The sequence below is a fragment of the Eptesicus fuscus genome, chromosome 21 (assembly GCF_027574615.1).
Source record: "Eptesicus fuscus isolate TK198812 chromosome 21, DD_ASM_mEF_20220401, whole genome shotgun sequence".
NCBI lineage: Eukaryota > Metazoa > Chordata > Mammalia > Chiroptera > Vespertilionidae > Eptesicus > Eptesicus fuscus.
This window is the reverse complement of record NC_072493.1, coordinates 23291994-23305315: the sequence shown is the minus strand read 5'-3', so window position 1 is coordinate 23305315 and position 13322 is coordinate 23291994. Positions and strand designations below refer to the sequence as shown.

Below are 13322 nucleotides of genomic sequence, written 5' to 3'. Positions count from 1 at the left end.
ATTTAGAACTCCCTCCACAGGGAAAAGTTCTCTTTCTGGTCTTGCATCAGCCTGATGTCTGGACTTGGCCCAACCTTGAGAGGCAGCTGTTACGAGATCTAGGCCACTTCGTGTAACTGAAGCATCTCACCTGTGGCTGTTGCTTTCTGAGCACGAAGGAGCCTCTTCCATCTGTTGGTGCACAGTGTTTCTAGTGGCTTGAGGGCTGGCCAGGGTTAGGCTCTGAGTCCCCTGCTGCGCCTCAGGCTAGAGGGCAAACTGCCTTCAGGGTGGGGGGGAGGGAGTTACATTTGAGGAGGAGCTGATGTAATTAGATGTCTACATTCTGTGTCCCCAGAAGCTTGCTCAGCCAAGTCCAGAGGACACTCCTAATAGTTGACTGTGGCTGACGTGTCAGTCCCTTCTGGGGTCAGGGAGCCAGGTTCTTTGCCATTTTTGTGTCCTGTGGAGTAGGAGAGGCGACAGAGACCTGCTGAGTCTGAGCCCCACCCGCACAGTCTGCTCCAAGTTGTATTCAGCGCACACAGCTGTTGGCTAGCTTCTTTGAGTCAGCACCCCAAGACAGTCGTTGAATCCCTCCCTCCCACCCTCAGTCACTGGGGAGAGGGTCTCTGACCAGGAGGAAGGTGGCTCAGATCCCTGGGAGAATGGGCTGTAACATTGGTGAGCCTCGGGCTGGAACTGGCAGATGAACTTTTCTTGGCACCTTTTTGGATTTCCTTCCCTTCTAACAAGCACAGGATTGCTTTTTTAAGTTACAGAAATAAAAACAACCACAGCTAGGAATGTGTGTTAAAAACATGTCCCAGTCCCCCTCTCCCGCCTCACCGCTGGTGGAAGTGGAAAACCTAGAGTAGGTCTGAGAAGTAGCAAGCAGGCGTTGGTTGCAATGCCAGTGGGCCGTTGGCCCCTCTCACTGGATTTCTTCCTTGCAGTCCATGGTTGAGGTTTTGATAGTGATCTCTCCTGCCTGAGTAGTGGCTCTGATGGGGATTGCAAGTTGCCGACCCAGTATCCATTCTTCCTTGCTTCCTTACTCCCCCAGTGTTATTGAGGACAATTGACTAGACCAGGGGTCCTCAAACTTTTTAAACGGGGGGCCAGTTGGAGGGCCGGACTATAGTTTAAAAAAAAAAACTGAACAAATTCCTATGCATACTGCTAAGTCGGCTGCTAAGCAGGACAGGCAGCGGCAGCAAAAACACCCGGCGGGCCGGATAAATGTCCTCAGCGGGCCGCATGTGGCCCACGGGCCGTAGTTTGAGGACCCCTGTACTAGACAAAAATATACTCCCTACCTTTCATAGCACACAAGGATAGGTAGTTTTTATGGCATATAAGTGAATGATGTTGGGAGAGACTTTCAGGAAAGATACTTTAAAAGGGGGTTCACATGACAGATGGAGTCCTTTGTCATCTTCTCCCTTCTTCCTGCCTAAAGCTTGAATGTGATGGTTGGAGCTTATCCCCTAAGTACAGGGAGCAAAAAGCTAGCAGGAGCCTGGGTCTTTGCTGACATACCAGCTCTGAGCTACTTGCATTCAGCAATTTTTTATTAGAAAAGAAAAGAAGAAAAGAAACCCTTGTTGAGGCCATTGCTATTTGGGTTTTTTTGTATTTATAGCCAACCAACTCATAAATGCTTTCTACATTAGGGAGTGTTTACACACATTGTTAGGTGCATTCCCATTGTAAGTGTGAGGAAACCAAGGTCGGAAGCAACGTGCTGGTCTTTGTTCTGCCAGCAGAACTATCAGGTGGCAGTTTCACGTTATCTTTTTACATCTTTATACAGGAGGTGGCCTGTTGAGAGCCACCTGCCTGGCTTTCCTCTGCCACCCCAGGGCTGAGCCTCTCGGTTGCAGGTCCTAGTCAGCGCTTGGCTGTTATTCCAGATGATTTCTTCAGCTGAAGTTCACTGCCAGCAGTCAGTCTTCCCTCGGGCGTCAGTGCCTCTCCCTTTCCGTCCTTCTGGCCCAGACCAGACAGGGGCAAGGGAAACTGTGTGTCTGGGCTTTCTTCAGGCATAGCCACTCCAGTCTGCTCAGTGGCTCACTGCTCAGAGCCCTCACCACCCACATGGCAGCCACGTCCAGGAGTGCTTTCCATCCTTCTCCCACCTTAGCCTGCTCAGGCCTGCAATCCACAGGAATGGAGGGACTGCTGGGCTCACTCTGTCCTCGAAGTGGCCACACAGAAAGGATCAAGAAAATGCTTCTAAAGAGGAACTAACTGCTTGGGGTAGAAGACTGTCAGCAGGACCTTACAGAAAAACCAACACACATGAGGAGTGTATCAAGACCAATGCAGATTCCCCCTGCTGAGGCCTAAGGTGCTGAGCTGGCAGGAGGTGGTGTCATCTGCCAGGTGCTACCTAATCTGCAGCTCCGGGAACCACATCTGGTGGTATGCCTCACCTGCAGCCCCACTGCTCATGGTCCTGACCACGCTCAGAACTTCTTCCACCAAGCCTGGCTCTGCCCTGGCCTGCTCGGTGACCTTGGCAAAGTTCCTGACACACAGACCTTCCATCCACCTTTTCACTGGAGGGGGAAGGGACTTAATAGAAATTTACTCTCAGTTCTGGAGGCCCGAGTCAAATCAAGGTGTCAGCAGAGTGGGTCCTTCTGGCCGTTCTGAGGGAGGATCCATTCCAGGCTCCTCTCCAGCTTCTGGTGGCAGCCAGTGACCCTCGGGGCTTCCTGGGCTTCTTTGCTGGAAGCTCACAGGTGGTGTGCACAGGACCCAGAGCTCACAAGACCCTCGTGGCATCCAGGACACGGCGCCTCCCAAGGCATCAAACTCTAATATTGTTCTCCACCTTCTCACGATCCACACTTAGTTCGAAACTGTCCAGACACAGCTGTGGCCACTTGATGTGTCTTTGTTGAGCCCACATCACTCCCTTCATGAGGTGAGATCCAGTTTGGGAGGGGTGCCTCCCCAGTGCCACACGCAAGACAAATATTTTGGGGTGTGGGGTGCCTCCACCCCTTCTCTGCTGCCCAGCAGGTGTGCCAAGAGATTCTGGGAGATGGAGAAGGGGCAGGCTGGGCAGTGTGTCAACCTCTCTGTGTGTCAGCCTCCCTCTGCTGCATTCTGGGCACCTCAGGGGTTAATGGCTTAATGTAAAGAAGCTCAGAGCGAGTCCAAGCACCCCAGCGCCCCCACCTCAAGGTGCCCCGGTGACTCATGGGGCTCACGCACCTTGATGACCTGGCTCTGGAAGATGCTCTTGTCCAGGCCCACAGCAGCCTGGGCTGACCTCTCAGTAGCAAACTTGATGTAGGCATAGCTGGGGTGAAATGAGGGCTGTTATGGGCCAGCCCAGGTCGCCCATGCCGGGCAGTTACCTGGGGTGCCCAGCCCCCTCCTCAAAGCCCTGTACTGACCCTTTGGGGTGTCCAGAAAACTTGTTACGCAGGATGGTGACCTGCTGGACCTCCCACAGATGTTGAAGTAGGCCTCCAGCTCCTCAGTAGTGACCCCATAGTCCACCTGACAGGCACGGCCTGGTGTGGGCGCTGTTGCAGAGGCCTCCCCCTCTGGGGCCTCCTGCCTGAGCCTCCCCCGCTTGGCCCCCCTGCAGCATGTTTTTTTGGAAAAGGGGTTGACTGGAGCCCAGGGTGGGGAGTTGGCCCAGGCCTCTGCCCCCACCCCTGTTGGAGGTGTACTGGGGACTGAGATGAACACCCTCATGTGTTAGGCAACACCCCCATGTTTATTTGGCCTGTGCAGAGTGTATGGCTTTCTAAAGTGGAGTTTGTTGCCAATGATTGACCAACTGGAAGATTTCATGTGGAAATCCTGACTCCCAGCTCCTGTTGGAGAATCAGAACACTCGACCACACAGGCCCACAGGCCCTTCCCACCTCTTTAGACCCACCCTCTAGCTTCTTCCCAGCCCGGTGTGGCTTTCAGTTTGCCCCCGTACATGTCCGTTCCTTTTTTTTTTTTTTTTTAATGTTTTTATTGATTTTAGAGAGAGAGGAAGGGAGAGAATAGAAGAGAGAAACATTGATGAGAGAGAAACATCATCAATTGGCTGCCTCCTGCACGCCTACTGGGGACCACGCCTGCAATCTGGGTGTGTGCCCTGACCAGAAATGGAACCTCTTGGTGCATGGATCGATGCTCAACCACGAGCCACACCGGCTGGGCCAGGTCCCTTCCTTTAATCCTCACAGCCAGGAGGAAGAAGCAGACCTGAAGGGGCCCCTGAAAAGACCCCATCTCACTCCCCTTCTGCCCTCACGTTGCCCACATAGATGGATCTGTGGCCCATTTCTACCTTCTCAGGGATCCCAGAGCAGGGGCAGCCTGCAGAGAGCAGCCTCAGGACAGGGGTGGGCCGGGCTCTGGGCTGCTGTTAAGGGCAGACACCTCATGTTTATGGCTCACTTCTTACTCCTGGGGAGAGGTCCCCCTTGGGCCTGTTCTAGAAGGACTTACTGTCATCTGCTGGGCCAACACTCCTTGTGAGCTGGCCCTTTCTCAGCAGCAGCTCACAGCCCATCCTGACTTACAGACTTGGGGGCCTGCCCACCCACCCAGGGAAGGGGTTCACCTGGCCTGCTGGCTCCTACCTGTCTCAGGACTCAGTAGCTGCTGGGCCAGCACAGACCTAGCTGCCTCCTCTTTTCTGGCCTGACCCTGCGCCCTGGGCAGCTCTGGCCCCTGGGCCTGCTCCTTGGCCCGAAGCTTCAGTTTGATGGCCTCCAGCTCCTGCTAGCATACAGCCCAAGCTGAGCTCCAAGGCAGGACACCCCAGGCTCCTCTTGAGGGAGGGCAGAGGGAGGCAGGCCTGACCCCAGTGGTCCTCAGGGTTGGTGACCCCTCAGGAACATGCTGGGGGCTTCTCCAAGAGGAATGGGAAGGCCATGTGGACTTGGGCCACAGAGAAGCTCCTGTTTTCCTCCCCCAACAGACAAAGGCCCCTCCAGGCCAGACAGGTTGCCCTGCTCCCTCCAGCCCGTGCAGGGATGGGCATCCCCACTACCCTCTTCCAGGCAAGGGACAGTGGCCTCTCACCTCCAAGGTTAGAGAGCTGTGGTAGTTCATCTCCTGCCCCCACCACCTGCCCCCATACACAGGGTGCCCAAGATCCCCGGCCAGCCTCCACCTGATGCTCCAGGCAGCTGTGCTCCAGGAAGCTGCTACCTGGTCAGGTACTGGGTGCTCAGCCAGGTCCTCCCTCTCCAGTAGAAACAAAGGGAAGCCTGTATCTTCCTCATCATCCTCCACTTTCCCAGGCCCCTCCTCCTCTTTTCTATCCCCACTCTCTTGCTCCAGTGGGGTCTTTTCGTTCCAGCTCTACATCCCCCAGCCTTGGGCCTCGGGGTCCGAGAAAACCCTCTGGAGCCAGGCCTCGGTGGGAGGTGGAAAGAGAGCATGTCTAGAAAGGCCAGATGGGTGAGGAGGAAGTGAAGGGCAGGGCAGGCAAGGCCTCCAATGCTCACTTCCACACCAGCACCTACTGGCGCCCTCCTTGGGTTTAAGCCCCCTCCAGGCCAGCTGCTCCCACTAAGCACTTAAAAGGCTTCCAGCTGCAGCCAAGCTCCAGCCCTGGCTTCTGGGCCCTGAGGAGTCAAAGGCCGTGGACACCGGCCCGTCTGCTTCTTACTCACTGTGCAGGAATCTCTAGGACTCTCAAGCTGGAGAGAGGAGTGTAGCCGAGGCAGAGTCCAGGGGGGCCTCCCCTACGTCAGCTCAGCCAGGCTTGCTTCAAGGCCTGAGCTACCGGCAATGACAACCCAGGAAGCTCACTGGAGTCGCCAGTCCACACACCTTGATCAGGGTTATACTTCCAGTGGTAGGCCACTGTTAAGATGACACAGACATGAACAGATTACTCGAGTGCACAGAAGGAGGAAGGATGGTATAGGGTTCAGAGCAACCTTCCTGGAGGAGGTGGCATTTGAGCCCGATTTGATGGACTGGGTCAGAGAGAGCTGAGACCAAGGATGGCCTGGGCAGAGGGAACAGCTTGAGCAAAGGCCTAGAGGGGTGAGGACAGGGTGGTTGCCCAGGGGTAAGAGGTCTACTCTGTCCCTTTTCATCCATCCATCCATCCATCCATCCATCCATCCATCCATCCATTCCCCATGGGCCTTCCCTTCCCCCACTCCAGTTCTGGACCAGCTTTTAGGTAGGAGCTACTTAAACGAAGCCAGAATCCTGCTCTGGCTACAGGACACAATGGTTGAATTGTGTGCAGATCAGGCAATGGATCTTGGGCACCTGAAGGCAATTTATAACGCTTGCTTCTTCCGCCTCTACCGCTCCTCACTGCTGCCCATGGAGGGCAGCTGCAGGCCCGTGTCCCTGTGTGCCCTGGTCTCCTCCATCTGTCCTCGCCTGGCTCAGCCTTGGTGGAGCTCCCGTTGTGGCTTTTCTGTCCTCCTGACATTTTTATGGGGGGGGGGCCCTCTAGTGTGTTTTCCTACCCCAGGCCATAACTGGTAGGTCCAAGCTGGGCTCATTGGGGCCCTTCCCTGGGAATTTGGAATTGAGGGGAGAGTTGCAGGCCACAGTGGAGAGGGACTATGAGCTCGGAGTTGGGGTAGCATTCCTCTCCCATGGTGGGAGGGGCGGGGGGCTGCAGGTGTGAGGGGATGAGACATTGTCCTGGAAGTGGGGACACTTGTGGCTCCCGCACCAACCCTGGAAAGCGCGGGCCCCTGCCTCTTTGTCTGACTTCCCTTTCCCTTACTTTACCCGGATCTGTGCTCACCGCCATGGAGGCTGAGCTGAAGACTGCATGGTGTCCCCTTGGTCCCCGAAGAAGGTGGTCTCCAGGCAGATTCTCATGGCCCCAGGCTGTGTTCCTGTATGCACAGGCCTCCCAGCTCAAATGCAGGCCCTTGACTCTCCCCTTTTCCCGTCTCCACACACTTACATGTGTCCGCACTTGCATGTGCATGACTCCAGGGGGCACTATTGCCACTGTACTTCTACTTCCAGGGAGCCTCCCTGACTGTCCCCCCTCCTTCTTGTGGCCACTGTGCCTGGACGCACCCGCTGTCTGTCCCGTATAAATGACACATGCTCAGGTCTCTCCTGACAGGCCGCAGTGCCTCAAGGCAGCGTCCAAGTCTGCATGGAGGGCAGGGCTGGCTGGACAGGGATGGAAGTGCAGCCACAGCCTGTCTTTCTTCCCTAACACGAGGCAGTTGGTCCCCTCCCTCCTATGGGTCTGAGACCCCATGGAGGGCCCCTAGTCAGGGCCCTTCCCTCTACCTCCACGTGGGAGGCAGGACATTGCGGTGCTGTGTCCAAGCCGAGAGCCGCTGGACGCTGGCCCGGGCCCGGCAGCCTCCCTCTGAGCTCAGCCTCTGCAATGGAAAAACGTTGTCATCCCACTCTATGCCGAGATTGCTGACACACCAGGCCCAGCTGGGGCTCCCGCCAGCCGCCTGGCGTGGGGACAGCCTCGCCTCCACACTGGCCTTTCCAATGATGCCTTTCAAAAATACACCATGTTCCAAACCTGGGCCCGAGTATTAATAACATCCCTCCCCCAGGGGCTGCCTGTGAACCAGGAGTGCTGAGTACTGGGCGCCCAACTCTGGATGGGACCTGCCCCAGTTCCTGGGGCACCATGGCTGACACCCTGGCTCCTTAGGATCAAGGTGTCCCTTCCCTTAGTGTCCATGCTCAGAGTCTTATGGGAGGTGCCTGGCACTGCCACAGGCAGTGGGGCTTGGGGCCCATGAAGCCATGGGTGTCATTTGCGGTCCAAGGTCATCCAGATCACCTTGAGGACGCAACCTTTGAAAGTTCACCATACAGGAGGCTGGGGGTGGACTGAACAGGGGTCTGCCCGCGTCCCATACAACGTACGTCACACGGTTGTTCACTTGCTTGGGGCAGGACCTTGTCTCTCTTGCTTGGAACTTAGAAAGCCCCCAACACATTTGGTGAATAATGTATGAAACAGGACAGCCCAAGCCGCCGTGAACTCAAGGAGAGGCAGAGCCGTGATGGCAAATGTTGGCTTTATTACACGACACAGAGGTAACTGACGTGACCTGAATTATAACGTCTTACAGTGTCCAGGTCAAACAGAGTACATCAGAGGACACGCGACAGGGACGGCATGCCACGGATCCTACACAGCGCGAGGAAAACCCGTTACAGGAAAACGACCCAACACTCACTGTCCAACTCCTTTTGGGGAATTTAAAAAATAAAAAGACAAGAAAGAGGAAGTGGAAAATCAATGTGTTCCCCACGAGGTTGTGTGAGGCTGTGCCCTAGTCCCATTTCCACGCCCAAACCCCTCGGCCTGCGAAGGATGCAGTGGGTGAGCCGACAGCTGGCCTGGCTGGGCCCCCTGTCCAGGTTGGGAGCAAGGGCACCCAATGCCTTCATTCTAATATTTAAATACCAGGCCCCAGTTTGAGTCCTAACCTTGCATTACTGCTACGAGGGGTTTGTGGGGTGGCACTCCAGGGGCCAGCCGAATTGAAACAAAAGGAACAGAAGCATGCAAGATAGTGTTTTCTGGAACTTTGGGGGACCAGTACAGGTTGCTGTCACAGGCATCCAGCTTCCCCAGGCCTTATCCACGAGGTGTCCAGAGAGCAGACAGGTCCTCAGAGTCCAGCTCCTGCACCCCCTCTGCTTTCCTGTTCTCCCTCCTCTCCTGCCAGCAGAGCCATAACCCAGGACCTTGATCCCAGCCCCATTTTGGGAAACTGCCCCATGTGGCATGGGGGCCTGTGGAAATGGGCTGATGGGGCTAGGGAGAGCTGAGCAGGGGGCCCCTACTGGGCCTCTAGGTTCCCAGGCACACCTACCATCATCAGCCAAATTCAGCCTGGGCAGGGCCTGTTCCTGCATCATTCAGAGCTCCGAAGAGCTAACTTACAGCTGTCCAGGGCCCCAGGATGGAAGATGGGAATGGGAGTGGGGCAATGTGACCATGAGCACCCCAGGAGAAGAAGGGCTCCAGGAGCTGGTGTCTGGAGGGAGGTCAGCATTGGGTTCTTTCTTCCCCTCCTTTCCTTGGGACAGTGGCCCCTGGAGACATTGTAGCCCATGCTACAACATCAGGGTTTTGCCAGGGAAATGTGCTCACCCTGACTGGTGGCCCTGGTCACAGGGTCCCTGAGCAGGTATATGGGCCACTTCCCAACTCACACTCCTGGCCCATGGCCACCACACTTTCCAGGTGGGCCCAGACTGGCCAGAGCTATTGCTAGGACTTTGGTCCAGTCTTCCCATATGCCTGTCACAGAACCTTATCTATCTCTGGAGCAGGTCTGGACCTCCCCACAGATGTGAGAAAGCTTAGGCCATGGGAGCATCCAAAGCACCCTCGAGCTTTGGAACATGAAGGGGGTTGGTGGTGCTACTAATGGTTCAGTGGCTGCAGAGGTGGATGGATTGAGATATGGTTGGATTGGAGGAGGGATGGATAGAAACATGCATAGGGATGAATGGTGGAGAGACAAGTGGATGGGTTAAAGGATGAATGGGGGAGGATGGGGTCAAGTGATGGTTGGGATATAGTAATGGATGGATGGATGGATGGATGGATGGATGGATGAGTAGATGGATGGATGAATGGATAGATGGGTGGTCATACGAATAGATGGGTGGTCATATGAATAGATGGGTGAGTCAGTGGGTGGATGGATGAATGGATAGCCAGACACATGACTGAACTGGACAAAAGGATGAATTGATGAAAAGAGAGAGTCAATAAATAACTGTAGATAGGCTGAGGGGATGGGCAGAATGATGGCTGGACATGCTAGCTAGAGTGGGCTGTGATAGGCAAGATGGGTGGACAACAGAGACAAGGCTTTGGTGTCATTGTGAGGGTATATTTGGAAAAACTGGCAAACAGGAGAAAGTTAGGGCCTGAGTCCCTCTCCACCATGTTGCTGGGATAAAACCAAAACCAACACCTCCCCGCCCCTTTCCTGTCCATCTCCCTCTTCCATTGAACCTCTTGGGGCCTTGATGAGTGACCCCATTTGCCAAGCCCACAGGAGAGCCCCCTACTGGGAGGCTGGTGTCTTTTGTCCTACAGCTCTAAACCTCCTGGACCCTGGAGGCTTTCTCCAGTTTTTCTCTTTGCCCTGGTCCTGGCTTCCCTGTGTCCTGGTGAGCCTGGGGATGGGGCCCACTCTATTCAGATGAGCTCTGGGGTATGCCAGCCTGTCCATGCATGTAATGGGAGGTGCTGGTCTTTGCCAACAGAATACCCCCCCGACACCACCTGGGATGGTGACACATCCTAAGAGAAAGACCAGCCTGGGTCCAGGACAGGATGGAAAATAAGGAGACGAGAGGAGGGGATGGGAAATGTTGAGGGTCACACACCAGAGTACTTTCCACATGGGGGTGAAGGAGAGGGGCCCGGTGTCAGCACACATCCTGCTGTCCCTTGCCTGCGGGCTGTGGGCTCTGGCTGCCGCCTTCCTGTCATAGTTTTGGCCTCAGGAGGTAAAGCTGCCATTTTGGTTTGGAGGGAAGGAGGCGCTTTGAGAGCTGCACCTCACCGAGCTTTTGGGTCACCTGAGTGGTGGTGGCCTGCGGAGAGGAGACCCTGGCAGCCACACCCCTGGTCAAAGCTCAGGAGGTACCAGGGCAGAACAGCCCCTGAGCAGACAGCAGGAGGCCAGATCCCCTCGTTGCCCAAGAAAGGCAGTGCTCCAGCTGCAGATACAGGTGCTGCACGGACACTCATGTTTAGCGCCACTAGTCCAAGTCCTAATGCAAAAGCTCTTGACCCCCCACCCCAAGCTATTGATTCCATATTTGGTTGTGAGGTCTTTGGCCACACGGGGCCTAAGCACAGCGACAGACAGAAACACCAGCTCTCTGAGCATGGAAGGGGGTGCCAGCCCCTTCCTCACCACTCCCTGGGCAGGAGGAGTGGGAGGAGCTGTCTACTCAGCTGACACAGCCTTCACCAGCTCAGCACCCTCCCGCCCACTCTGGGCCTGGCTTCCTCACTGTAATCCCCACCCCGCCTTGCTGCCATCCCCTGATCCTGAGGATGCTCTAGGCCCGCAGGGGCTCTGCCCTTGGGCCTATGGCCAGTCGCTCATGCTAGGTTTCTGCAGCCCCGCCAGGGGTGGCTTCTTGGAGTATGGGATCTGGATGTGAGAACCAGGAAACCTTTTGTAGATGGCTTGAGGGCACCCTCCTCCCGATTGCTGGGGTGGGAGGGGCTGTCCCACCTCAGGCCCCCTGCCCGTGGTTCAGACCCGGAGGTTTGGTCTGACCTGGACGTTGCCAGCTGACCGACATGCTAGTGTCCCTGGCAAACTTGCTTGTCCCCAAAGGGGGGGCCATGCAAGGGGAAGGGAAACAGAGGCCTTCAAGGCAAACCTGCAGGTCTCCAGGTGAGGGGCTTCTCCATCAGACCATCAGCCTCATCCCCAAGTCCAGAAGGCAGGGATGTGAGTGATTAGGGGCCTTAGCCCTCTTCCACGAGACCCCCCAGTGTGCCCAGGGCAGACACTCTCCAGACACCCCGTTTAGCAGCAAACCTTATGGGAACAGAGTCCAAAGCGCCCACCTCCAAGGGGAAGCAAGCCCATTTCACTGCACATCCGAAGCTGCCGTTTTAATAGGCGCAACGCTTTAGAAGAGAGAAAGACGGCAGGCTGGAAACACGACAGCAGCCTTTGCTGTCTTGAGAGCCCAAATCCCAAACTGGTCCTTGCTTTTCTGAAATCCACAAAAGCAAACCACTGAGAGTGTGACGGACCCATTCACCAGGCGTCCGAGATGGTGGCTGGAATGGGGGAACTTTCTGGAGGATAAAATAGATCTATCTTGGAATTAGGTCTATTTCAGAATTAGGTTTTCACTGTCAGGTGTTGTTCTGGGGTGGCACCTGGTCTGTGGCAACCAGATGAAATCCATCTTTTCAATACTCAAAGAATGAATTCTTACAACTCTGAAAAAAAGGTAACGATAATCAAACAAACCCACTGCTCCCCGTAGAACCACAGTTCAGATTTCTTTGAAAATCGATTTCCTACACTTGACATACTTCTGCAGTTTCTCTTAATTTTTTTTTTATTTGGCAAACATCTCTTCTTTATTATCATCATGAATATCATTATTTGGACCTCTGCAAGGACTATATACATTCACATTAACGTACACTATTGACTTCTTGCCTCTTGGTGGGGCCCCCCAGGAACCCCGGTTTCAGTAGCTGGTCACTCTCCGTATTGCACTCGTCCTGGGAACTTCTCACAGCGATGCAAGAAAATGCCAGATCATGGACCATGCTGCTGTTTGTTCTCCATTGAGCACAGGTGAGAATTCCTTACACCTTTATTTCCTCCTTGAGATCGCTTGGGGGAGTTGAGTGGGGAAGGGAGGACAGAGCTAGAGTGAGGGGACATCCCCACTGATGATCAGCTGGACAGAAACGTGAGGTTATACACAGCTGACTAAGTCTCCAGAAGGCGTGGAGAGGGCAGACTGTTCTTGTTTGGAGTTTTTTTTTTTTTTCTTTTTCTCTCTCTTTTTTTTTTTTCCTGTAAAAATGTGAAGAAAGAAGAATAGGTTCAGGGGACACTGGTGGAGGGTGGCGATGGGGCAAAGACGAGTTGGGTGGGGCAGCACTGAGGAGGGGAGAAGAGGTAGAGGAGGAAAACGGAGAAGCAGTCGTTATTGGCGCAGTTGCTGTCTCCTCGTGCTTTGAAAAGCACTCAAGAATCAACCCGAAAGATTGTCACAGTTTTGTTTCAGAATTATGCTCTCTCTGGGAAGGACACGTTAGCACTTTTTTTCACAAGTGGGAGAAATGAAATGTGATGAAAATTCACAGAGGGCGTGAGGACAGATGGAGGCATCTTCCCCTGCACACGTGTAGTGCATGGCCAGGCATGCCCCGTGTGCACACGCAGACACACGCACGGCGGGTGGGGTGCTGAGGGCTCGAGACCCACTGCCCTGTGCCCAGCGAAGGCATTGCCGTCTAGTCAAAAAGGAACAAAAGTCGCTTCTTGTTGGGCAAAACCCTCCAAACCCCAATATCCCAAACTCTAAAAATAGAATAAAAAGGAAAAACCAACATCTGTACAAACCCAAGAGTGGAGTAAAACAGTGAAAAGAATACTTTGGCAGTGACAAATTTTGGATTTTGACTTCTCGTGTTTGCTTTTTGGATTTCCTTTGGAGCAGAGGTGTGTGCGGCATCCTTGGCTGGCTAGCTGGCAAGGTAGTTTATAGGTATGCTTCCTTTACTTTTTAAAAAAACTTTTTGGATTTCTACTTAAAGCCAAAGAGTTTGACATTAAAGGAAAAAAAAAAAAAAGTCTGAAACCAAAAATGCTTCTTGG

General features: G+C 54.4%; 1 protein-coding gene across 1 annotated transcript; it reads right to left on the bottom strand.

Moving 5' to 3' along the window:
- Nucleotides 1-368: 368 nt before the first annotated feature.
- Nucleotides 369-6810, bottom strand: PABPN1L (PABPN1 like, cytoplasmic). The gene is given in 9 exon segments (XM_054711106.1): nucleotides 369-442; nucleotides 2418-2543; nucleotides 3204-3295; nucleotides 3393-3444; nucleotides 3447-3498; nucleotides 4256-4320; nucleotides 4587-4725; nucleotides 5161-5395; nucleotides 6734-6810. Coding segments are annotated over 9 exon segments (912 nt in total).
- Nucleotides 6811-13322: the final 6512 nt, after the last annotated feature.